This window comes from Microcebus murinus, chromosome 21 (genome assembly GCF_040939455.1).
Source record: "Microcebus murinus isolate Inina chromosome 21, M.murinus_Inina_mat1.0, whole genome shotgun sequence".
NCBI lineage: Eukaryota > Metazoa > Chordata > Mammalia > Primates > Cheirogaleidae > Microcebus > Microcebus murinus.
Window position 1 is genome coordinate 25757547 of NC_134124.1, and position 27396 is coordinate 25784942.

At 34.6% G+C, this 27396-nt stretch overlaps 1 protein-coding gene across 2 annotated transcripts in view; it reads left to right on the forward strand.

The window, feature by feature from the left end:
• Nucleotides 1-24765, forward strand: part of GABRA1 (gamma-aminobutyric acid type A receptor subunit alpha1) — a 51676-nt gene extending 26911 nt beyond the window's left edge. For both annotated transcript variants that reach the window (XM_012753007.3, XM_012753012.3), the window contains exons 6-10: nucleotides 197-279; nucleotides 6336-6479; nucleotides 17534-17686; nucleotides 22467-22669; nucleotides 23733-24765. In XM_012753007.3, coding sequence (XP_012608461.1) covers nucleotides 197-279; nucleotides 6336-6479; nucleotides 17534-17686; nucleotides 22467-22669; nucleotides 23733-24044 — 895 coding nt within the window. In that variant the 3' untranslated portion in view covers nucleotides 24045-24765. The remainder of the gene's footprint in view (nucleotides 1-196; nucleotides 280-6335; nucleotides 6480-17533; nucleotides 17687-22466; nucleotides 22670-23732) is intronic.
• The last annotated feature ends 2631 nt before the right edge of the window (nucleotides 24766-27396 follow it).

The following is a 27396-nucleotide window of genomic DNA, read 5'->3' on the forward strand; positions in this document are numbered from 1 at the left end:
AATCCAATCATTATTGTAAATAGTTCTTTGTAGATCATTTGATTATTAACAACTCAGCATAGCTCTGCAGTTTATGCTTGTCTCTCATGCTTGTTTAATATTAATGTATTTGCTACAGTTAATAATATCCTGCTTCTATTTATCAGGAGGTATCTAATCTATAGGGCACTTGTTTATAATCTGTATTTCCTTTAAGGTTGACGGTGAGAGCTGAATGTCCAATGCATTTGGAAGACTTCCCTATGGATGCCCATGCCTGCCCACTAAAATTTGGAAGCTGTAAGTAAATTTATTTTAAATTTTCTTCATTTTTGATGAGAGATCTAAGTCTTTAAGCAAGAGACCTCCAATCAGTTATGTCTATTAGAAAGACAGATACATAAGGGTATCAAGGAAATTTAAATAGCAATATACTGCTAGGACCCTCTATAGGTAGTATTCCTTGACTTCCCTTTTTAATGTTCTTTCAGGGAAAGGGTTATCCCCTATCTACCGGCCCAGAAAATATGGATTAAACTACCTAGTGGAAGAATTCTATTTTCGTTGAAGTTGTATTTATAGAAAAAAGAGTAGAGTATGGATGTTTATAACTCATGAATAACATTTTCCTCCCAGTTAATGGAGATCATTGTGTCTACTTTTTATCTTTACTGACACTTATTTGATCTTAAGAATAATTCAACTTATTTACTTGATGAAAATATTGGTAGGTAACAAAGGGCAATAAGTAAGTGTTTTTTCATAATGAAATATGTCTAAGAGGTATTGCCAAAAAAAAGAAAATTTAATCATAGTTTTAGAAAATTTCTATATCTATCTGGATACATCAAGGAATTCATGTATGTATTAATGCTTTTGAGGGTATCCTAGCTAAATGCCCTTTACAATATTTTTCTGGGTGTCTGCTATTTGAAAATATTCAGGCACCCTTCTGAGGAGCCAAGAGAACAGCAGCCAGGAGAATCAAGGTCTCTGGTCTTTTTTCTACCCTTCTGCTTTTGACTAGTTTGCACACGTTAAGTGAGTGGGAATAATATATTCTTGGTTTCCTACAGGGGAGTTAACATATAAGGACTGAGTCAACTCCTGGACTACCTAACCATCTTTCTGTTCTCACTAGACAGGCCGTCTGAGTGACTATTTTGGTGAAGATATGATTCATAGAAGAAAAATAGTGGTAGTGTAGGAAGACGGCAAGCAAAGAAAATAGCAAAGGGCCTTCAGGCTCCTAGCAGCACTAGGCACGGAGAGAAAATTTTCTCTATTTATAAATCTAATTCTATACGGAAGCTCAAGGATAAACTACTTCAAAAAACTGTCAGTTAAACGGATCTTTGTTGATAACTCCCTTCTCCCCACTCTTTTCCTAATTTAATATACATTGTATATCAAATAGACTATTATCTTTTCTCCTGATTATCAGATCCATTTTAAACAATGATAGTATGTATTTTATATTACTTGCACGTTAGGCAGTATATTAAATATTTGTACATTCATAAGCTCATTTAATCCACAAAATAACTTTATAGTTAGGAAGATCATTCACCATAGTTTGATTGGGACAGTACTGACTTATGCCTAATATTTTGGTAAAATTACTAATAGTGCCCTTGTTTACCTTAAAAAATGTCCTGATTCCTGATTTTGACAGTGAATTACATTTAAAAAAATGGCCATGTTTTCAGCAGTGAGGATAGCTAATAAAAAAGAAGGGTTTATATTTTTATATAAGACATATGAAGGTTGTTGAAGATTGTTGGTTGATTGCTGAGTAGTTCAACATCTTACCAAAGCAGATATCTTACGATGTTCTTAAATATTCTTCCTCATTGCAAGATGGCTGCTGCATCTCCAGCCATTGCATCTTCTTTTAATATAAAGGGGAATGGTTGGTAAAGAGGAAAGGATTAGTCTCTGTAGCAAAAATGATAAAAAATTTCCCTAAAATCCTAATAGGAATCTACTCACATCTCATTGATCAAATGTATATTGCATTGCCAATGCTATTTGCAAAGGAGTCTGGAAAGTAAATATATTTAACTGGGCATGTTGTCAACCTGAAGAATATTGGAGATATTTTAAGAAGAAGGACATAGATAGTAAGGAGAAAACAAATAGTGTCTTATATAAGAAGACTGAAGTCAAAGAAAAATAAGTAAGCTATTTTCCATCCCAGAGTCTTTGCATACTCTCTTTTTTCTGCCTGTATTACTCTTCTCTTGTTCCTTCATATGGCTTGCTGCTTCTATCTCACCACATATCAGTGAAAATATCATGTCCTAGGCCCTGCCCTGATGAACTTATTGGAATTTGCATGTAGTCCCACCAGTCTTGTTGATCACAACATACATTTCTTTTTAAATATTTGTCACGGCAGTGATTATTAGTTGTGTTTATTGGTTAACATTTCTTATTGTCTGGAGACTGTAACCTGCATGAGAGCAAAGTGTACGTTGTTCATATTTCCTCTGGAAGTGGCTAATACAATGTAGGCATTTAATAAATACATACTGAATGGATAAAGATCACAATAACAAGGCCTTGAATGTCCCTTCAATGTTTAAGCTTCAGAAAAGAGGGTTTAAGACATGTAGGGAATCAGACAGAGAAGACTTGACATTGACATGCAGGCTCAGAGGGTCATGTTCCGTGGAAGTGAGCACCACGACTGGTTCTTCCGCCTGCTGTTGGCATGACAAGAGGCAGCAGAGGCCCATCTGTGGTCCAGTCACTTCTCTGACATTATCAGCACGTTTCAAAGGTGAAGAAACTGAGGCTAAAGCAGGCTAAAAATTCTTTGACTCAATTTTTGGAGCAAACATCTTGCCGTAATATCAGAGAGGATGACAAGCAAGAGGAGTTTCTAATAATTTAGTGGAACAATTTGTAATAAATGTTTATGAAGCTTCTGAAGCAACCCCATTCATGTGTTGAAAAGAACTAAACTCAAAAAAAGTTTTCCTTGTCGCGTTCCCTGTTAGATTCTGATTGTCAGTGCTAACTTGCATTTTGTGCTGGTCAGGGAGACAGCCCTCTTCATGAGGCCACATGACCCAAAGACAAGCTGTGTGATACTACTGTCATCTTTTAACTGCTTTTGAGAAAAATACAACATAAGGCTTTGATTCTAAAAGAAGAGATTTGGGTTACAGATTCTGATAGTGAAGATCTAAGCAAGTGCTGGATGTTGTAAGGACTTAGTAAATGATTGTTTCTGGCCTAAATATCGAGTACAATGCCTCGTAAGCAAGGAGGAAGGAATGAGTCAAAATTTAAACAAATTCCAAAGAAGACGTAATTTTAGAAATTATTTATTCACCTGCCTCAAGCAAATGGAGAAACAGAGACCTATAAAAGTGAAGTGATAGTGTCAACTAGCACCTGCTCTTCTGATATTAAATCTATGCTCCCAGGGTTGTACTACTACAAAGTTCCACTACCAACCCAAAACTTTTTGTCTTATTTAAAAAAAAAAAAATTAGGTAATGTGATTTATTTTAAATCGTAGTTTAACATTTTTGACTAAGTAGTTGAAGTGTCTTTAACCTATTTTTCTTATCCTAAAGTCTCAGATAATGTAAGTTTTCATAGGAACTACTCTCCAAATACTGAAATTTGAGGAAAGAATAGGATATATCACCTATTCCAAGGCCTTAGGTACATCTGTCTTCCTCTTAAAACACCAACTTTCATTATGTGAAGCTACTGTTCATTTTGGAAGATTTCCACTGAATGATACAAATGAGTAATCTATACCTTCACGATGATGTCATGTTTGTGGTAGATGGTCTAAACATTTTCATATACATTGGTGTTTAGAACAAATTGCAAGGAACGAAGACACCAAAATTAGGTGAAATGAGAAATCAATAGTAACACATTTTTCTCCTCTACAACTATATTAGTGACAACATATGAGGAAGTCTATAAAGATAAGGTGCAAGCACTGTTGCTAAAGGTGGTACAATCTAGTAGCAAGGTGGTTAATTTGTTGTGAAATAACACAGATTTAGAATGGGCTTCATCAGTAATTATATGACTACTAAGTAGCCTTGCTTGGCTTATAAGCATATAACATACAGTTTTTGCCTAGAATAACCTTAGAAACAGCAGCGGATTAGAATGAATGGCATACTAGTTTTTATCTTGGTTTTCCTGCTAATTATTGATATTCCCTTTAATAAGTCTTTTTATGCCCAATGCCTGAGTTTAAAATGTGAATAAATTATATGACTTTTGAGGTACTTCCAAGTTAGCATTCAATCTTCTCATGTTACCTTAAACTCAATATGTCTTCCTAGGTAACACATTTCCATTAAAAAACAAGAATTTATTGTGAACAAAAAACCATTTTACCTAATGTAGGTACCTACAAATTGTCAGCAATATCATCCTTCTTAAATTAGTGTGCTCTGCTCTCTTCTAAGAATTTTTTTAAAAGATCAATTCATACACTCTTGACATGCAATACTCCTACCATATACAAGGCTGAAGTGCTTCAATTTTTTTCTGTCTGTGAGGAAGACCACAATTAAAAAGGAAAAGTGAATGAGGACAAATTCCAAATTATCCATGTGTTACTTTTACATGTCTCATAAATCACTAAAGTGATTTCCAGTTCATTCTCTCAAACTTCCGGAAAAATTTATTTAAAAATGTATCTGATTGTAAATTGATACAAAAGTGATGGCAGAGCTGGCAGGATACCCACATAACATCAAGGAACACTGACTACATTTTTCTGCATCACTTACCTCAGAGAAAAGCGATCACTTCAGAAGCTTTGTTTCAGAGAAGGAGGGACATGGCTTGTGTCTTTTTTTTTCAAGCAGCCTCATTTCCATGTAAAAAGGGAACCATAATTTTACATCTCATAATATGTTAGCTTGAGCAAATATGGGTTTGGACACAACACCCAAGCCTAGTCACCTAACAGTGGGGATCGGGTCAAGCTGAGGCGCATCATGACTTTTCTGGGCCCTAGGCCTTTGGAGGCCCTGCCTTCAAGGAAATAATTAAAATCATATTTTATTACTATGTTTGTATAAAGATGAATATAATTCAAGTTAGATTATATTCATTTTATCTTCTGTTTTTAAAAGAAATTAAAACACAATGGAAGTATTGTGGGCCCTGGGCACTGTGCCTAATGGAGAAATTGGTCATTGGCCAATGAGTCAAGTTCATATCGCAAGGCCAACTTTTGCTATCCTGCCTTCCCCTCGAAACCTCTGGAAATAGCTTGTTTTTTCTAATGTGTTATTTCCTAAATTTTTAACATTATCCTGCATCTCAACATAGGAGGGTATATACCATCATTCCAAACTATACAAAGTGGATGTTTTGTGACTAAAAAATCAGAAAACCTATGGAATTCCTTCTCCTTCTTTTTCTTTCTCACTCTATGCACGCTCCTCCTCCAACCTGCATGAGTTTAAGGTCAGGATTATGACCTAACCTCTCATATAGGAGAGAGCCAGATTAAAAGTGACACGGCAGATGAAAATGATTGAGAAGAGCTTTATAATGTAACTCCTCCTCCTTCTCCTTATCATCATTACTATGATGGTCAATATCTATAAAGAGGACAATCAATAAAGAAGAAAGTAAACTCAGACTCCCTTTGCAAATGGATGTGCAGCAAAATTTCCACTGTCACTTTTCACATTATCATGACTTTCTCCTGGCTAGACATAATGTGGGCCCAAGTGACTACCTCTAACCTCACTTCATCTCTCATGTTCTCCACTCTAGTCATTTTGGTCTTCCTCGAACTAGTCTAGCATTTGCCTGCAATAGAAGAAAAAAACCTAATAGTTTGTCTGTGGGGAAAACTCTTCCCCAAAACTTTCACATGGCTCACTCCCTCATTTCTGCATGCATTTGTATAAATGTCACTCCTCAAAGACTCTGTCAGAGTCTCTTACCTAAAATGAACCCCCATCCCTTCATTCTCTATCTGTTTACTAGGTTGTGTATGGCTTTATTGCACTTTATACTACTTGAAATTATATATTTATTTGCTTATATGTTTTTGTCCCCACCACTATAATGTATGCTTCATAAGGTCAGGAGCCTTTTTTGTTACGGTCACTGCTATATGCCCAAGACAGCCCTTTCTCCTTTGTAGATACTTAACAATATTTGTTGGAAGAGTGAAAAAATGACCTAAGGAATCAGGAAAACATGTTTTAATTTTCCAAAATTAGAGTTGTGAGCTCTCTCCTTTCCTAGCGTACCTGCTGGAACCATAAGTAGAAAATATAAAGCTGATTAATTAGGAGACTCAAAATGGAAAAACGTATGGATAGTTTTCCATTCTTTCCTTTTAGATGCTTATACAAGAGCAGAAGTTGTTTATGAGTGGACCAGAGAGCCAGCACGCTCCGTGGTTGTAGCAGAAGATGGGTCACGCCTAAACCAGTATGATCTTCTTGGACAAACGGTAGACTCTGGAATTGTTCAGTCAAGTACAGGTAAGTTTTGGTTACATCCAATATGGAAGAAGGAGCAGAAAAATATTTTGTGAGGATGTGAGAACACAGTGAGTCCCTCACTAACACAAGTAAAGGAGAGAGAAAATTGCACTAAACTGGAAATCAGTTGAGCTGGGAACTAATGTAACCTTTGTAGACCTGTGACCTTGGACATATCATTTAATGTCCTTTGGCCTCTGCTCTTTTGTTCACAAAACAAGGAGCTGTTTCTGTGTGATCACAGCAGCACAGCAGGTAGATATGTGAACTCTTGGGGATGAATGTCTGAATTGACTCCTTATTCCTCCACCTTGCAAGTTGATTGTAGTCACCTTCCAGGGATGTTGGAAGGAATAAATTAAATTCATAAAGAGTATTTCTCACAATTCTTGGCACATAAAAAGCTTTTCATAAACATCAACTATAATATTGTCTAGACCCCATTTATTGCCATGAGTCAATAGATCTTGCTGAATTTATAGCAGTGATCATTACATATGAGACATCAAAAAGCCAGTTCCTTCTACAGACCCATTTGCATCTCTAGCCAAGGAACTTCCACAGCTAACACCGACAGAAACGTAGCCACATTGTTGATTGCTCCCTGTATGTTGGAATTAAAAGTAGGTAGGGTGCCATCCTTTTTAGTGTTGTGACTGATTTACTGATATACTCAGAACTAGATCAGATGCTTTCGAACAGCTGAACCCAAATGTTTGAAGTTATTTCTAATACCAAGAGTTTTGTTATGCAAGTATTTATTTTGCACTATCTGAAATGCGATCATCATATCAGATAATTATAAATAAAAGCTTGACTCCAACAATTAGAAAAATGTATGCCTTCCAAAGCCCGATATATTTCATTATCTTCAATTACTGAAAACTTTAAAAGGGCCAACAATTATTTTTATGGATGTCTTACAAAACTTTAAGTTGATCTTGTTCACTTAGGTTTGTGATTTAGTAATAAATAAGGGCAGTGGTGCTATTTGTCTCAGAAAAGAATTTCTTCTTTAGGTTTTAGACTTTATTGGCATTCTTGTAATTCTAACACTTTCAAGTAATAGGTCAACATCTCTTACTGTGATTATTGGGTAAATTCTGCTTAATAGGATCTATATTTTGCTTATTTAAAAGCACCCATAGCTAGCCTAGAAGATGAAATGGTTGTGCTCCTTATTTTTAAAATGGAGAAGATGGTTCCTTAGCTTTACTCGTATTAGAAATGCAAGTGGCATAGTGGAAAGGGCATAGGCTTTGCAGTGAGAAAAATGTGGACTCAAGTCCTGGTCCTGTCACTTAGAAGCCTTGTGACTTTGGGCGAGTCATTTATCCTTTTGGAAAACTGGTCTCATCTAAGGAATAGAAATCCTATAATTTTGCATTCAAGATGAAATAATGTTCATGTCCTTTGCTCATTTATTTATGGGGTCGTTTGATTTTTTTTTGTTGATTTTCTTAAGTTCTATATAGATTCTTGTCATCAGCCCTTAATAGGATGTGTAGAAAACAAATATTTTCTCCCATTCTGTGGTTTGTCTATTCGCTCTAATATAGTTTCCTTGGCTGTGAAGAAGCTTTTTAATTTGATCGTGTTCCATTTGTTTATTATATCCTGAATTAGAAGAATAAATAAATAAATAAAAGATGAGATAATGTAAAATACTGCAGAGTGTTATATAGTAAGTGCTCAAAATGGTATATAATAGCTGTTGCTGTAGTTCTGAAAATATCCCTAAATATGAAAAATGCTGAAGATTATTCTTCCTCACAATGTGTTATGTGGGAAAAGATACAGAAATGATTCGTGTTCATTTTTAAAAAATTGAATGTTGTTATGAGCTGGATATTATGTCAGGCACTAAAGATTCAATGACAGACAAGGCACAGATCTTGCTGTCATGGAATTTGAAGTCTAAGAGAGGATGAACACATAAACTATAATTATCAAAATGGTTGGTAAGTGCTGTGATTAACATCTTTGTGAGGGCAGGGTCCATGTCTGTGTTTTGTATCCCTGTTATTTTCTGGAATAGATGAGACAAAGTAAGCACTTATAAATATTTTGAATTAAATGAATAGAAAACAAATGCATCCCGACTTGGATGGTTGAAGAAGGGTTGTTGCAGGGGTTGACTTTTTATTTTACTTGTGCATATCTGTAGGGGCCAAATAATCACTGTTCTAGGCCAGGACACTCAGTGTAATTCACATAAACCTTTCCTCAGGAAATTCTCCATCTACTATTATGTTAGAATTGAAGTTTGTGGATTTTAGGGAAACAATTTAAATGCAGTAGCATGTATATAATAGTAGAAGTATATATGGAACCTCAAAAGTTGTCTTCATTCTATTTCTATCCCTAATGACCTTGACCATGTTACTGTAACCCTCTTTTGGCCCCAGTGCCCATGTCTGCAAAATTAGTGGCATAGTGAGAAGAGCTTGGAGACCTCCTCGCCTTTGGTTTCCTGAAGATTCAACCTACCTTTATTCCGGCTGCCCAGAAAAGATGTGCAGTAAAAAAATGGCCAGTGGGATAAGAAACAATGGCCCAAAACACTGCCACCAGGCCGGCTAGACATCATGGGTTGGAGTCATTAGAAGTAGTCATTCTGTGTCAAGCAGCAAGGTTATCTTAGAATAATGAGAAAATTCTCAAATATGAATTTCAGTTTGATGTACATTTTCAACTCCACAACAAGACACAATTATACTGCCTCTGGGTCTGCTTTAGCTCATCAAGCATTGACCTTGATAGATTTCAGTGGAAAGAAACAAAGATCTTTTTATAAAGTCTGCAATGCTGTATTTTGTATCTTTTTGTGTAGTCCTGAAAACAGTAAGAGGAATGTCATTGAGTGCTAGTACCTGTTTCTGCTAGGAGACTAGAGAAGGATGGCAAGAGAGAGCACATGCATTGAGAATGATTAAATTAAAGAAATCTTCTTCTCCTTTAAAATTCTCCATCGGGACAGAATCAGTCAGAGAACCTCTTAGTAGTTTAGAAGGTCTTGCCCTACTTGCCTGCCACCAACACACAGGTGAACACACAATCCCAGTGACCTCTTTCATGTCAAAATATTTCTAGATCATTCCATTGACGTTAGAGGGAAAAATATGGGGATCCTAACACAATATTTAAAATTTTTTAATTCAGTTCAAACACATTAGAGAGACAATCCCTTCTTTGAAGTCTGCCATTAAATTTAGGGAAAGATTTAGTTAGAGCCTTAGTTGGAAGTGCACTTACTCGCTTGGCAGAACAAAACCACTACAGGCACATGGGAAGAATGAATCCAGTCAGCTTTCAAATTCAATATAATTCTCTGTTATTCATTTACTTTTCAACTTCTTCCTTCAATAATTTGCTCATTTACTGTATCTGACACTGCGACTAGGCCTGGAGCATAGAGATGAAAGGCACACAGCCTGTGCCCTCAGAGAGCTCTTGGTTGCGTGAGACAAGTAGCTAATATGTGTTGGCGCTGTTCTAATCTTCACATTCAGTTCTCAAAAACATCCTGGGATGTAGGTATGATTATTCCCATTTTACAGATGGGATACTATTTGGGGCTCATACTGGGAAGTGGCATATCTGGGATTTGAACCCGGGTGGTCTAGCTCCAAAGTATGTACCCTCAACTAGGTGACATATTAGTAACAGGCAACAGGCTAGGGGAGCATAATCGTTAAAGTGTAGACTCCACAAGGGTTTAAATGCCAGTTTGCCACATACTAACTGTGCAACTTTTAGAAAGTCTTTCAATGTATCTGCTTATCTTTTCTCACATTTCTACTTCATGAGGTGCTGTGATTTGGAAATGAGAAAATATATGTGAATTTCTTAGAAGGGTATCTGGTGTGTAAAAGCTATGCAATAAATGTCATATATTACTATTAATAATGATGGTGCTAGTACAAGAGAGATATATGATAGCATGAAGAAGAAAGTGGTCATTTCTGTTTTAAGTATCAGGGAAGGCAGTTCGGAACTAGATCCCAGGCATAACTCCCTGTCTCTTTCCCTCACACCACATTATGCTTCCTAAGCAATTATTTAAAAAGACCCCATGCAAAAATTACCAAAGTGATTTAAAGACATGAACTATAACTTATAAGAAAAAGATAATTAAATTGATTACTAGGCACAAGGACAGTGTCAGTATCCAGAAAGCAATAAGAATGTAGTAACTTAGAAAGTTTTTAAAACACATAATGATGACTGGAAGTTCTCCATATTTACCTAAGTAAATCTGGTCACAGGATATTTGCGTTAGTTTGGTGAATAAGACTGTTTCTTCTGAGTAGCTATTGTTAATCCTTAAAACAGATGACTAAGAGACATTGTGGGATTCTCTTTCCTAGACACAGAGTCCTCTCTTGACGGTTTGATTTAAGGATGCCCCTGCAGGGTCGAGAAAATGAGAAAAGCAACTCCTTTGACTATGGGGTGAAAGCAGTGGTCAACATTCATCAAAGGACCCTAAAGGCTTCCATTTATGAAACCTATTTCATTGTCTCCCGAGAAATAATTATAACTGTAAAATGTGAGATGTTTTAAAAAGAAAAGACTTATATGGTCATCTGGTGAACCCCTTTGTATTACAAATGAGGAAACAGATCCAGAGAAGCTAAATGACCTAGAACTATGATCATTGTCTCCTTACTCCTATTTAAATATCTTTGAAGCAGTTATAAAAATACAACCATCACCCTTTCAATAAGAATTTTCTTTAAATTTCAGAATATCGGTGCAGATGTTTCAGTTACATGGATTGCTTGTGTACTGCTTGATTTAAAGTTATAAGTGTGTCTATAACCTAGATAGTACACATTATACCCATTATGTGTGATTGTACCCATCTCCTCCCACCTGCATGTTTTCCATTGACTTATACTTCCATCTGTGCACATGAGTGCTGATTGGTTAGTTCCAATTTAATAGTGAGTACATATGGTGTTGGTTTTTCCATTCTTATGATGCTTCACTTAGGAAATTGGTCTCCAGTTCCATCCAGATTGTTGCAAAAGGTATTAATTCATTTTTTTGTGGCTGAGTAGTGCTCCAAGGTAGACATATACTGTATTTTATTAATCCACTTTGAATTGATGGGACTTGGGTTGATTTCACTTCTCTGCAATTGTGAATTATGCTGCAATAAACACTCTAGTGCAAGTGTCTTTTTGATAAAGTGATTTTTCCCTTTGAATAAATACCCAGCAGTAGTAGTGAGATTGTTGGATCAAATGGAATGTTTACTTTTGGTTCTTTGAGGAATCTCCATACTATTTTCCATAGAGGTTGCACTAGTTTGTAGTCCCACTAACAGTGTGTGAGTGTTCCTTTCTCTCCTCATTCATGCCAGCATCAATTATTTTGGGGCTTTTTGATAAAATCCATTCTTATTGAACTTAGGTGATATCTCATTATGGTTTTGATTTGCATGTCTCTGGTGATTAGTGACCTTGAACATTTTTTCATATGTTTATTGGCCATTAGTCTATCCCTTTTGAAAAGCTTCTGTTCATGCCTTTTGCCCACTTTTTAATGGGGTTGTTTGATTTTTTTTCTTGCTGATTTTCTTGAATTCTTTGTAGATTCTGGTTATTAGCCCTTTATCAGATGTATAGCATGTGAATATTTTCTCTCATTCTATACATTGTCTATTTGCTCTGTTGATTGTTTCCTTTGCTGTGCAGAAGCCTTTTAATTTAATGAAGCCCTGCTTACTTATTTGTTGCTGTGATTTGTTGTTGCTGTGTTTGCCCTCCAGGTCTTCTTAATAAATTCTTTGCCTAGGCCGGTATCTAGAAAAGTTTTTGCAACATTTTCCTCTAGAATTCTTATAGTTTCTTGTCTTAGATTTAAGTCTGTTATCCACCTTGAATTAATTTGGGGGATTGGTGAGAGATATGGATCCTGTTTCAATCATGTGCATGTGCCTATTCAAATTTCCCAGCACCATTTATTGAATAGGGATTCTTTTCTGCAGTGTATATTGCTGTCCATTTTGCCAAAGATCAGATGGCAGTATGTGGATAGTTTTATGTCTGGGTTCTCTATTCTCTTCCATTGGTCTATACCTCAATTTTTGTGTCAGTGCTCTTCTGTTTTGGTTACTACAGCCTTGTAGCATATCTTAAAGTCTGGTAAAGTGATGCCTTCAGATTTGTTCCTTATGCTTAAGATTGCTTTGATTATTTGGGCTCTTTTCTTGTTCTCAATAAAGCATGGAATTATTTTTTCTAGATTTGTGAGACATGACATTGGTATTTTGATAAGGATTGCATTGAATCTGTAACTTGCTTTGGGTAGTATGGACATTTTAACAATGTTGATTCTTCTGATCCATGATCATTTCAATAAGATTTTTAATATACCTTACATTTTGAAATGGTAGCATCTATGGAAAACACTGAGTTTAGACTACTTTGAAGGAAACTGATAGCTTCACATGGAATCAATCAATGTTCAATACAATTGTTGAATGACTGAATGGTTGATTTCCTCAGCTGGAGAAAGAATACACTTATCTTTTCTACCTTTACATTGTAAATCAGCATAGGGCTCTGATTTTTTAAGATACTTTCACATCTATTATGTAATTTTATCCTCACAGCATCCCAGGAAATAGTTAAATTAAATACTATCATATTAAAAATTGGACAAATCAGGAAACTGAAGACAAATGAAGTTAAGCAAAGTATTTACCTTAAAGTAACTAACATTTGAGAAGGCAAAGATTGGAAATCGGGTCTAAACAAACCCTTAATGCTGCTTTGCAAAATTATACCACTCCTTCTTTTCTTCCATTCTCCTTAATTTTTGTATTGTAATATATCAGAAATATTGTCATATCTAATTTACAAGTTTCCCTCAGGGTTAGATAATGTGCAAGGATATTTGAATTACAATTCTTTTAGACTGTTGAATTAGAGGAAAAGAATTTGACATGCTTAATGCATAAGCACTTGATGTCTAGACACTCTTTCAATCCAATTTAGGAGACTGTTTTTGTTGTTGCTGTGTTTTTCTTTCATTTTTAAGCTAATTCAAAATGATTCTGATATCTCTGCCCTTTCCTATCCTTATTTAAAAGTTGTGTGCCAACAGTTTCTAGATTTTATTTAATTTAGGAAAACAGTTTCAAAACATTGAAATTCCTCTTATTCCTCCCGTAATCTATTAGGAAATAAGTTGTTTATAAAACAAATATAATGTCAAATAATGGTCCTTCAAATCTCCAAAAATTATATTCTTTTTACAATCTTTGCAAAAATGTCACATTGCAAACAACAAAAGATAATGGAATACATATAGGCACTCATTTTTCTGACGTTATATAAAAGATGGATTTTTTTTTTTTTTTGAGCTGGTGACATTTTGCAGGCCACAATTGAATGAATTGTTAGGAATAATGTGCACCCCAGGGATGGTGAAATGTAACATATCCACACAAGGCTATATTTTAACACAGTTCTGAGAAAAATGTTTTTCTGTATTTTTCTAAATTTGGACCACTTCTTTCTTATCAAATGACCTTGGAGATGTCACCAAAGGAATACAAAGAAAATAAAAAGAATTAGCATTTTGTTTATCCTTCAAAAGAAAGATGCTTATGAATTTTATTTTGATTGATTGCCTTTAAGCCTCAGTGCATCCATTTTCACCATAGGCAAGAATTGAACACTGATGATAGGGAAGGTGATGCTATATCCAAAGGATATTCTTCTCCCTAATTAGCTTGAAGTTTGGTGGGAAGGATATATTCATATAAATAACTCAAATACAAAAAAGTATGATATATTACATTAATATAAACAAGAACTAAGAAGTTGAATGCATTAATAAGTGCTCACTAAATGGCAGGTATATCATTAATAATAATTAATAATGAAAAAACATGCATGGATGATTCTCTGCTGTATAGACCGAATGTGTTTCTTTTACTAATACTTCTACCAATACTGTTTAGAGAGAAGAGTGAAGAAAATGAATAAAAGAACAAAAATTTATTGTAACGTTCTTATGTATTATCATCTTATTTGGAGCCATTATTCTTTATTCTCCTCATATTATATTTCTTACTATTTTATAAACAAGGAAACTGAGGATAAGAGAGTTTAAGTGAGTTTTCCAAGGCAACATCTCAACAAACTTGTAAATACATTTGCTTCCCATGCAAATATATGTTACTCTACAGGACATTTCTTTTTATTCCACTGAGGACCTGGTATGTGGGCTGGAGCAAAACCTATACATGAACAAAATAGTCAGCCACAGAAAATGTCAAATAGAGGTTTTTAGGCAACATATTGGGATGTAAAAGCATCTGGAGAGACATGAGAATGAAACACATATTAAAGCTATGACATGGATAGTTTGAGGAAAGCAGGTTATGGAGTTTGCTTGTTATTATGTAGGATTGGAGAGAGTTTATATTGTCATGGGTGAGAGCAAAGTGTTTGCTACTGGCATCTAGTGCATAGAGGCCACAGATGCTGCTAAAATTTCTGCAGTGCACAGGACAGCCCCATACAACAATTATCTGGTCCAAAATGTCAGTGGTGCTCAGGTTGAGAAACTCTGATGTAGATAATGAGAACCCATTGAGCAATATTGTGAGTTAGAAAATGAGTGGTATGATCACATATGTGAAAGATCACTCCATGTCAAAAATTAGGGAAAATTGGAGTTAAAATGGGAAACAAGACAGATAATAGGTTATTCTAATGAATCCACAAAGGAGATGAGTGCAGTGACCATGAGGTAAGAAAGGGCAGAATCAGAGATACTGCATAGTTGGAATTGAAATTGTGATGATCAACTGACTCCTTCCTCTTTCTTTCCAAAGCACTGCCTAACATCCAAGGACTAATTCTAGGTTATTAGCCTGAGTACACAGACAGATGATAGTGCCATTAATTAAAAGAGAACCCCAGTGGAGAAGCTGCACTGCCGTGTGCTGGTCATTCTTTTGTGAGAAGAGTTAGCTAAAGAGAGTTTTGAATAGATTTAGTTAGTATCAGTGAAAAATCAGTATCTGTGAGATAGATATTGTCTAGTCTAGATTTGGGGATCTAGTTCTTAATTTTGAAGATGTGGTCACTTACAAATGCAGATTTTGCAGCCATTTACACATCTAGATAAAGATGACACTAAGAACAGTGATAAGATGGAGAATTACTTGTTAGAGTCGAGAAAATGTAAGGAAGAGAGCTGAGGACAGAATTGCACCTCATTTTTCTTTAGGAACTCTCACATTTACATTAAAGAAAGAGGGAAAAAAGCATTTGACACATATGAAAAGCTCAATAAACAATTTCTCATTGAAATAATCAATGAGTGGAAAAAACAAATAGAAAATGAGCGGAAAAGGGAAAATGAAAATTGAGGGTGTGCTGTCAGGAAAGCAGGGGCAGTCATTATTTGATGCTATGAAGAAGGTGAGCATCTTGCTGGAAGACTGAGAAAGAGGCTATAGTTACAAAGATAATGAACTCTTCAGCAGTTATAGTCACATTATAGGGGCTGCAGTCAGATATCTGTGGTCTGAGATAAAAATGTTAGGCTCCCCAACTTTGGAGGGGAAAGGAAGGAGACAAATGGAGAAAGGTGAGTTCTAAAGAAAGTGATATTTTCTTAGCCAGAGCATATCTGTTTCTCTCCTCCCCACCCACAGTTAGCTAGCTATACATTCTGAGTGAATAAAGATAAAAACTGCTAACATTTGTAACTGAGAAAATACAAAGCAAAGAAAAATTTTGCAATTTGGGTTGTATGTCTATTGCTTCACACCTCTAAATGAAGTCAGAATTTGGATTATATAAAAACCATGCAGAGTGCCTGAGCCAGCCACTTTTTTCCCAGACTATGTTAGAAATGGGGAAGATCAAGACTGATTATAAATACAGATTTTCTTGGGAATTCAAAGGAGGTTTGTGAATCTAGGTGGGATTTGAAGAATTGCATTTTTCAAAAGCTTCCTAGGTGATTCTGAAAAATAAATTTTGAGACACTGTTACTGAAAATGTGGTATTTGTATCCTAGGCCAAATCAGTGAGAATGAAGTCTGAGGACAAGTGGTTTGAGGAAAAGGAAAGAGAAGTTTATTAATTTGCCGGCAAATGAGGAGGGCAGTGGACTTGTATCTCAAAGACTGCCATCCTACCTCTAATCACAAAAACAGGGCTTTCTAAAAAGGTTTTTTTTGGTAGTTGGGCTCGTCTACATGACAAGTGTCACATGTTGTGGCTTCAGGCTGTTGTTAACTATAATTGGTGGTTTCAGGTGACCTTATATTGGGTGACCCTTGTTGGACAATTCTGTTGAGCCATCTCCTGTGGTTTAAGATACTAGAAAACAAACAGCAAAGAACATTTTTCTGCCTGTTTGATTACTGACCTTGGGGAAGGAATGTAGGTTTTAATTCCCCAAAAGGGTGAAGAGTTTTAGAGAGACAACTCGTAAAACATTTCATTGCCCTTTTTTTCAACCTTTACCTCTGTTACAAAACAATGGATTCTAGCCTACTCTTGTTATTTTGTCCATCAGGCCAAGCTAAATTACTCATCTGAGGTCAGAGAGATACTTAAAGAAGTGCTGGAGCTAGAATTAAACTGTCCCGACCTGCACACCAAAGCTCCTTCAGAAGACATTGTGAATTTGCCCTGTAATGGATACACTGAGGATCTGATCTGTTTCTGATCCATTCATATATGTCAGAAAATTTAGCACATTGTCCTCTCAGTTAGTAAAGCCAATCTGTAAATATATTTTCAGATTTGTCCCTTACATGATGTGTTAGCATTAGAAGGTAAAAATATCCATGAGGACTCTGGCACCTCCATCTTATCCTCAGAGCCATTTCCTGTGTGTTAAAAATGTTTCTTTTCTCTTTTGGATAAGGTTTCTTTCTAAGAATTGGGTGTCAGGTGGAGAAAGAATGTGTCTAACCTCCAGGCCTTTACTCCTGAGAGTAAACCTCAGAGATAACATTTATTTTCAAGGTCAAATTGTTCAACCTCACTGTCTCTTTCACTCTCTAGGAGAATATGTTGTTATGACCACTCATTTCCACTTGAAGAGAAAGATTGGCTATTTCGTTATTCAAACATACCTGCCTTGCATAATGACGGTTATTCTCTCACAAGTCTCCTTCTGGCTCAACAGAGAGTCTGTTCCAGCAAGAACTGTGTTTGGTAAGTGCCAGTCAAGATACCATTGCAAGGATATGGAGGACAAGTTATACCATATCTGTGACATTGCAAAGAGAATGAAAAAATCATTATACATTCAAATATGAAGTTAGTACAATAGAAAAAGGCTCAAGGGATTGTCATTCTTCTGGTATACTTTCTCTAAATAGCATGCTGTTTTAGTGCATGTGAATAGATATGTTAATAAATATTTGACTTGATATTTGGGGATAAAAATGGAGTAAAGTAGGAATAAAGTGCATCCTACCAGATCAAAAATGCATACACAGAAACTTTAATATTTAAATCATATATTTAGAATACATAACCTGTATCAGTGCATTTTTTTAGAGATCTTAGAAAATAGCAGCAAAAATTCTTCCTTACATATGTAAAAGTTGGGTTTCTTTAAGTAGGGAGAGCTAAGTGATGACCATGATATCAGCATAGGAATATCTCACTTTACCTAATTTGTGCACTCTTGAAGAATTACAAATATATGTATTTTCTATTGAAATATTGTCAATGACCTAAATTTTTCAAGGTAAGCTAATCTAGTGGGGAATTGTTTAAAGGATAAAAACAAACAAACAAGCAAACAAACAAACAAACAAACAAAAACTCTTACTAATAGGAAAACTTTCCTTGTAATTTATTACTGTAGAATTTGTGTTTCAAATAAAGAGATATTTCCTACCTGTATCCCAGTATCCTATCTCAGTTGTACTTTACAGACTGATAAAAATTCCACTATCACAAATCTATTGATTCATTCATTCAATGTATTTTTGTTTGAAACCTACTATGAGGCCCTTCTACATTCTAGGCACAGAATACAATAGTGAGCTGAACATAAACACAATCCCCTCATGATGGTTATAGTCTGGAGATTAACAATGGAATAATCATAAAATTATAGATAACATTTATTGAGTGCTTTTGTACTAGGCTCTGTTCCATGCAATTAGTCTGTATTATCTTATTTAACCCTATTAGCTGTTATACTATAATTATCTCCATCATATAAAAGTGAAACCTAAGGAACAAGAAATTAAGTCATCTGCCCAAGGACAGAAGCTATTAGGTGGAGGAGTCTAGAAGAAGACCCGAGCACTCAGCTCTGTGCTCTTAGTGATGATGCTGTGTCATCACGTCTGTGCTATCCTACTACAATGACAAGACATGGAATGAGGTTGTTGTAGTCAACTTCGTTCATCTAGAAATAACAAGCAAATATTTATTGGTGAAAGGTCCAGTTATCAAGGTTCATTCCACAAATACCAACCAGGCACTTGCTTTCTTTAAGTCCTGAGACATTCTTATGGTATCATCCTGCAATAATAATGCAACATAGGAAAAATCAGTAATCTCAGAAATAAAGCAAGACTCTGCTACAAGTGCTCAGAAAAGTATCTTTTCTTCTGAACTTGGCAAGTTGCTTGCAGACTGGAAACCACCAAATCTTTGCTCTGACAATAGCCAAGCACATAGTTAAATGAAGAGCCAGAATAATTCTAGCTTTAGAGCAAATGAGCAGTTCATTTCAAACACATTTTTGCCCATTATCATTTGTCAGTATTGACTAGTTTTGAAGTCACTAATGACTGAACTCCCTGTTAAGATGCTCACTTCTATATGTATATGCCATTTGAGCCCTTTGTTCACTAGGAAATAAATTAAAAAAAAAAAAAAAAGAACACATAATATACTTATTTTGTGTTTTTTTTTTTTTTTGTCTTGTTTTGTTTTTGTAGAATGAGCCCAGAAGTATAGTGGAAAAGATTTTTTAAATCATGACTTTTCCTACTCCCACCCCAACAAATCCTACTCTACGTATTTGGAAATTCCATAAAGTGTTTCAGGATGTTTTATAAGTGAAAAACATTGCTATTAGCATTTTCAATGTTCTTGTATCTCTACTGACACATGCCATTTTAGTGAATGTAACTACATATCTATAAACTCAGCTGTGGCAGGTATTTCTGTGTTGCAAGTTGTTTATATATAATGTTTTAAGTTCAATAGAATCACAAATACAATTTTCCAGACCTTTAACCTTTTAACATTTATTTAGCACACATGTTTCTATTATTTTTAGTCTGAACTCAGCACATTTTTCTGAACTCTGTGATATGCCTGAGGGGATCACAAATATTTTTTAAAATACCAAAAGAAAAAGAAAAAATAAATCCTATACTTTATAACAGTGTATTAAAAGACATCCAGAATGCAAAAATGTTGAAATCTATTTTATGCTTAAAAAGATCATCTTCTTGTCCTTCCATGCTATTTGTAGACAATGTGGTCATGTAAGTTTGCTGCCAAATGGATCCTAGTTTTAGGTTCAGTCTTACCACCTACCAGTTATAGGACATGGGCCAATTTACTTCATCTTTCCGAGCTTCAGTTTACTGTAAAATGAGAGTACAAGAAAAGTGAAGTAATGCTATTTTAAAAAAAATGAGAACAATAAAGTAAATATATAAATTGTATAGCTTAGTACTTAGAACTTAATAGCTGTTCAACATATTTTTGTTCCTTTCCCTTTCCCTATAGCAGGAATTATAATACAACACACACACACACACACACACACACACACACACACACACACACATATGCACACAAACCCCTTTCTTTATGTTATTCTTAACTGCTCTTAAATTATGGATACATTTGGCTTAAGAATACCTATTCTCAAATTACTTCTGACAGCTGCCTACATAAACCACAATTTGGAAAAATGGAATTCACTGTAGCAGGAATATATCAAAAAGGACTAATGTTGTCAATTTAATAGTAATTAATTTTGTCCTTAGTAAGTATCAGGCTCAGTGCTAAAGGCTTATTGCATTATTTTACTTAATAAATACAAAAGTTCTCTGAGTTAGACTTATTAAAATAAATTTATGGGGAATTTAAAAAAAAAAAAAAACAGAAGAAAACCAAAAAAACAGACAGCTCAAGATTTTGAGGCAATTTTCCCAAGGTCATTTAGTAATTATAGAACTGGAATTTGAAACTAGGTTGCTCTGGACTTTTAATTATCGTATTATTTGCTCAAGTTAATATTGATATGTGAATTTGGAGGCAGTTTTCCAGCCAATATTCCTCAAACCATTTGTTAGTTCTGTAATATGGATAATACTCCAGAACTTTCTATAACATCCCCAAAGCTCAAGGTCAATTTTTTACAACTCTGAACAAGTGTCTAAAATCCAATTTAATAAAAAATCTCACAGTATTTCTCCTTAATAATATCACTTTCTAATGTAGTTACAAAGCCCATCTACCTTGAAATTCATGGAAAAACTAGGGAATACTGGTTGGTTTAGAGCAGCTTACAAAAATTTGCTACCTACTAGCTAAGTGACCATGCTGACTTTCTAAAATTTGTCAAAAGAGAGAATCATAGATGTGAGTTTTAGATACATGGAATGACAACAATTTCTACAGCAATACTTTATTTATAATCTTTAAAATACTTTCACATATTATTAAATTTAATCCTAACAATAATCTTGACAGTGACTGGGTAGAAATTTCTCTTTTCTAGAATTTCAATGATGGTATAGACAGTAGAGAGAAGGAAAGACAAATTATAGCATTTACAAATGGGGAGTTTGAAGTCCCTACAAGTTAATTCACTTACTTGAGGTCATAGAGCTAATAAGTGGTGAGGTTGAGACTTGTCCTTGGAAGAAGTCCAGCATTTCCATAGCATGTAGCCTGATCCACCCCAACTGGCTTACTATGAATTGTTTCTTAAATATTTTTAAATGGCTTAAAAGGAAACTTATAGCATTATACTTCTGTACCTAGTATAGTGCATCACATACAGTGGGTACACAGCATTTATTTGTCAAATGAACATTAAAAGATATCATCTTTCACATATTACCTCATATAATTATCTAAATAAACTAAACAGGGCCAACTTGAAAACTGCTATGGGTAGATTTGAAGAATAGGGAAGATGAGGCAGCATTAGCAGAAAGGGAAAGATTGTGAACATTTAAGTCAGACAAACCTGGGTTGATATGTTGGTCTTGCTAATTCTTAGCCATGTGATCTCTAGCAAGTTACATGAAACTTAGTATTGTGTGTGTATATATATGTGTGTGTGTGAGTGTGTGAGTATAATACATGTCTATATGTATGTTGACATACACATATATGTATATATGTATATATATATATATATGTTGGCTTCAGGAATTTCTTCAAAATAATAGCTGTTTTAGAATCAGAAAAAAAAATACTATAAAAGCAGATGAGTTAATATAGAAAATTATCATCCCTAAATTGTTCAATTATCTATCAATTACCAAGAAGTCATTGGCTTCCTCACTTATACATTTGGGGTACCTAGAATATTAAACAAACTGAAGATTTAGAGATTTCTTATGGATCAGAAGTAGTGGAGATATATGTTTTCTACAATATTTCCAGAGTTGAGTACAGTGAGCAGTATTATTTCCTATCTTACCCAGGACACTATGTTCAAAGTGTCTATTTAATGGAGTTCACTATCTTACCGATAGTTCCTAAATAGCAGGGTAGTTTATCCCTACAAGATATTACCCTCAGTACTGCCATACTATGAACCACAAACTACACCAGGGTTAAATGAAGACTCATCCATACCAAACCAAAATGGGGTGAATTAGAACCCTCATTCTGTCATAGTACTGTTGATTTCCCTTCATTCAAGTAGGCTGACCTCCAGTGATAAAATTTTGTAGTATGGACCTACATATCTATTTAATATTTTTCTTTACAGGAGTGACAACTGTGCTCACCATGACAACTTTGAGTATCAGTGCCAGAAATTCCCTCCCTAAGGTGGCTTATGCAACAGCTATGGATTGGTTTATTGCAGTGTGCTATGCCTTTGTGTTCTCAGCTCTGATCGAGTTTGCCACTGTAAACTATTTCACCAAGAGAGGTTATGCATGGGATGGCAAAAGTGTGGTTCCAGAAAAGGTAAATGCTTTCCTAGTCCCCATAATACATAAGTATTATGTCTCTTTAAACCTATGAGAAGGAATGTTTTAGCCTGGAGGATGACACAAATATACAGAGAGAGGAAAAATTAAGATTCTTTTTTTTTTCCTTATGTCATAAATAATTAAGTGCTAAGATAATTTTGATACTGCTAAAAGGAGAGGTTGTTTGGGTGGATAGAAGTGCAGAGTAGAGTGAAAGAGATAAAGAAGACACATGAAGGTAAAGATTTGTAGTCAAATATGCTTTCCTGTTATCTCTATTGATTTGAGAACAGAGACAAACTGTTAACCAACCTGAAATTAGGAGCAAATAAACTCACACAAATCCATTATTTACCAAGTCCTAATTTTTGTAACTTCAAAATTATAGTCTTCCTGTTATTTTTCTGAGACTAATCACTTTGATCATAAATTTATAACCATAATACTTCCATTGAATTGAGATGGCAAATGAAACCATCCACAATTTTTAGTGAAATCAAAGGCAGGCACATTTTCTCTTTCCAACATAGACAATTGCTTTAGGGATCATAACATGCAGACATCACCAAGAAATATTTTTAAAATAATCCAGGAGGATTCGCACTACAGCAGTTTTTCTCAAATTGTATTCTACAGAATACTGGTGTCTTGGGATAGTCCCTGAAAATTCAATTCTGTCATCAAATCCACTTGAATATCGCTGCATTCTATATTGCATGGTCTAACTATATTAAAGAGGCTGAAAGGGTTTATAATAAAAAATCTGACTGTATGTCATAGTTACACAAATGCATTAGATTAAATAACACTTTGTTGTGGTAACATCTACCGTATTTAATAGAATCTAAGGTGCTCCACCTCTTGATGGCAAAGGCTGTAAGATATTATCCACATTTTAAATTTATCCCAATAAGACAGTCATCAATTTTGTTTCTTAGATTTTTAAATAAAGCACAGACTTGGACTCCAAAATAAGGGCTACTTTGCTTAACAACTGATAATTTTTACTTCTCACAGTTTTACTAAACAAATGCTTTACTGTTTTCTTTCTTCCACAGCCAAAGAAAGTGAAGGATCCTCTCATTAAGAAAAACAACACTTATGCTCCTACAGCAACCAGCTACACCCCGAATTTGGCCAGGGGTGACCCTGGCTTAGCCACCATTGCTAAAAGTGCAACCATAGAACCAAAAGAGGTCAAGCCCGAAACAAAACCACCAGAACCCAAGAAAACCTTTAACAGTGTCAGCAAAATTGACCGACTGTCAAGAATAGCCTTCCCACTGCTATTTGGAATCTTTAACTTAGTCTATTGGGCTACCTATTTAAACAGGGAGCCTCAGCTAAAAGCCCCCACACCACACAAATAGGTCTTTCTAGTCATCTTCCATTGTTCAGTCCTCTGCACTGGGAATTGCTTTATGTTCTCGACGCAGTAATTCCTATCTGCTTTATTGCCTCTGTCTTAAAGAATTTGAAGGTTTCCTTATTTCCATATTCCTAATAACAACAAGAGACCCCTGTCTGGCAGTCCAGAGCAGCGTGGAATACACAGTTTGGAGATGGGATTCTGAGAGAGGAAGGTAGAGAGCAAAACCATGTCAGAAGGAGACAGAATAAGAGAGGAAAGGAGGGGGAAGAAGGTTCAAAGATAAGAGGAAAAGTAGAAGAAAAATAAAACTTACCTATCATCCCAAGCTCATTTGTAGATATATATTTCCAAATATTCTAAAAAAAAAAGAGATATTGTATATGTCAAAAATATTTTTATGTGAAGGTGTTTAAAAGGATAAATTATAAATGTTTCATGAAGAAAAATTTTAAAAGATCTATGTCTTTATTGCACAAACTATGGCGTGCTTATGTTTTTGTTTAGTTTTTTAAGCTGATGTATAGATAGCTTTAACATTTTGTTTCCAAAGCTAAAAATCCCCATTTTTCCTCTTAAAAATGCCAAATGCATTATTTTGTCATAAAATGCTATTTTAAAAATTCGTGGAAATTTCATAGGCAAAGGTGCAGCTGTTCACTGTAGAGCACATTTAGTCCAATGGAGAGAAATGCTTTAAATAGGCTACTTCATTATCATCTGAGCTTCTACCACTAGACTCAAAGAAGAATCATTTGAACAGACACATACACTCAATAGAAACTAAAAAGAAAAATTAAAATAGAATAAAATAATTTAAAAATATTCCCTTTTCCATCCTATTTCCTGATAGCACATGGGCCCAATTATCATTTGATTCTCATTAAAAAGATGTTTATAGAAGGGCAAAAATATTTTGCAAGCTCTAGAATTGTTGAATGTATTCTTTTATATAACTAAATTAAAAGCTGTAGATTGAAATTTATGACTAGCAAACAAAAATAGAATATATAAATTATATATGTAAATATACAGCATGAGATTGTACATTTTTTACTTTTTTAAAAGTTGTGTTCTTAAAATATTGGGTAGGAATCGCCACTCTTAGCTGTTACAATGCTGTTAAAGCTATGGAAATGCATTTGGAGCCTGCATTTAAGAACAGAACAGCTGATAGGAATCAGATGGAACTTAAAACATATGGATATGAAGTCCACTTATGTAGAAAAAGCTTATAATTTAAAACGTTGTCTTGTGTACAGTAGTAGATCAGTTGCTATCTGTTCAAGTCATGCCACACTACATTTCCCTATTTTAGACTATTGTAATATAAAAAAAAAATGGGAAGCATTAGTTGGAGCTAGAAAAATCTACTGTACATTATTGCTATATTTGCTGATACCAACTACTTCAATAAGTGTTGTACCATATGTAGCATTAAATATAAAATACATAAAAGAATGTACAGAAAATAGCTTTTATTGAGTAATATTATTACATTTCATTTATACTGTAGCAATATATTTGTAGGTATACTATGTAAGGGCTTTAAATTACAGAGGTCCATTGATATTCTCGATAAAAATTCTAGTCTGTTTCATTGCTGCCCAGATGTTTTAGAGATAAATATTTATGCAGAAGGTATTTTTGAAGTCTACTTTTGTCTGAAAGAGTTTCACAGATATTTAAATTTCATGTTCAGAATCCACAGGTCATGGTCTAAACACATTTAGAATACTGCAACATAAACCTGTTAGCATAATTGCCAAATAAGGCTGTTGGGTTCCATACCCAAGTTTTGAGCAATGTTTTTTTTCAAAAAGCTGCTATCCAATGATGTAGGAAAATACACAGTGTTTTCCTCAACAAACTCTGGTTTTCTTTTTCAATGTGCTTCATTGTTTGATTTGGTCCTGCCTAAATTTCATGAGCTAGGCCAATAAAGGCTGAACCAAGGACATTTCATCCTCTGCTATCATGTATAGATATTATGTATAGAAAATAAAATAAATTATGGCTCTGACTTCCGTGTTGCTGTTTTATCTTGTTATTTTTCGGCGTTAACCTAATGTGTTTATTGAGAGCTTTTTACCTTTCACACTCCTCATGGCTAACTTTTGGTGTGTGTTTTGTTCACTAGATGTGAATATTTCTTATTAGTCTGCTTTCTGCTATGCAATGACTGCATTTCTATCATTTCTTAGTTTGTTAGTATATGTGGATGGTATTCTACTGTATAAATTGATTGCACAGTTTATCAAAGACAAATTATTCTATGTAGCTTTTCTACAGTGCTTTGCTAAACCATGTAATACTAGTTAAGTCTTCCTTGAAAATAAAGATACACTCTTATAGGGAACAGTTCCTGTTTACTCCCAGGAATTTTTTTTTTAAAGATGACACTGAATGTTTATTGCACCTAGTGCAGTGAAGTGGCAATAAAACTTAACATGAATCAAGGTTGTTTATGGCAGATGCATGTATTGCTTTACAGAGTTTAGCAAAAGCTCTTAATTTTATGTCATACTGTATTCTATTATAATAATAAAGCTAACATTATTCAATAGTAAAGTGGAATTCTTGACTCTCTTTTCACATTACTAAAAGGAACTTCCATTGTCCTGTTTCAACACATTTTTAGGGTTAGAAGCACCTAAGGAATCTAAGCACCAAGGAATCTAAGCTACTTGAAAGATTTCTGAAAATGTCTCAATAGCATTATCCTAAACTGTGATTTTTTTAAAATATAGAAATTATTTGAAATATAGAAATTTACTAGATACCTGGTATCTGACTGGTGTTACTAGTAGCACCTCAAAATTTTAAAAACATAAACAGAACAGAAGCAAAATGCTGAAATGATATTAAAGTTTGCTCATATCTATTGTTTAATATAGGGAATTTGTTTTTTGATATGCCCCCAGAGACTCTGGTTTAGTTGTTTTGGGGATGGAGTCTGAGCATTGTAGCTTTAAAAGCTCTCCAGATGACTCTTACTATGTAGCCAAGGTTATTGCATTGTTAATATTTTTTATTACATTCCTTCATATTTCTATAACCAAATAGTGAGATCAAAGTATATAATATTTATAATCACTTGAAAGACAGTAGACAAATTATTTAAATGATAGGCCTAAAACTACCCAGTTTCTACACAGCAGACCACAGTAGGAAAAATCTTTCCCTGCCAGATAGTGGCCATGTCAAAATAAAGTAAATTGCATTTTAACAAATAAAACATATATTCTCCTTAAAAAATAATTTATAACTTAAAAAAAATAATTTTAAAATTCTCCAACAAAATGATTTAGCCTATAAAACTGCCCATGTAAACATGTTGAACCATCACATTC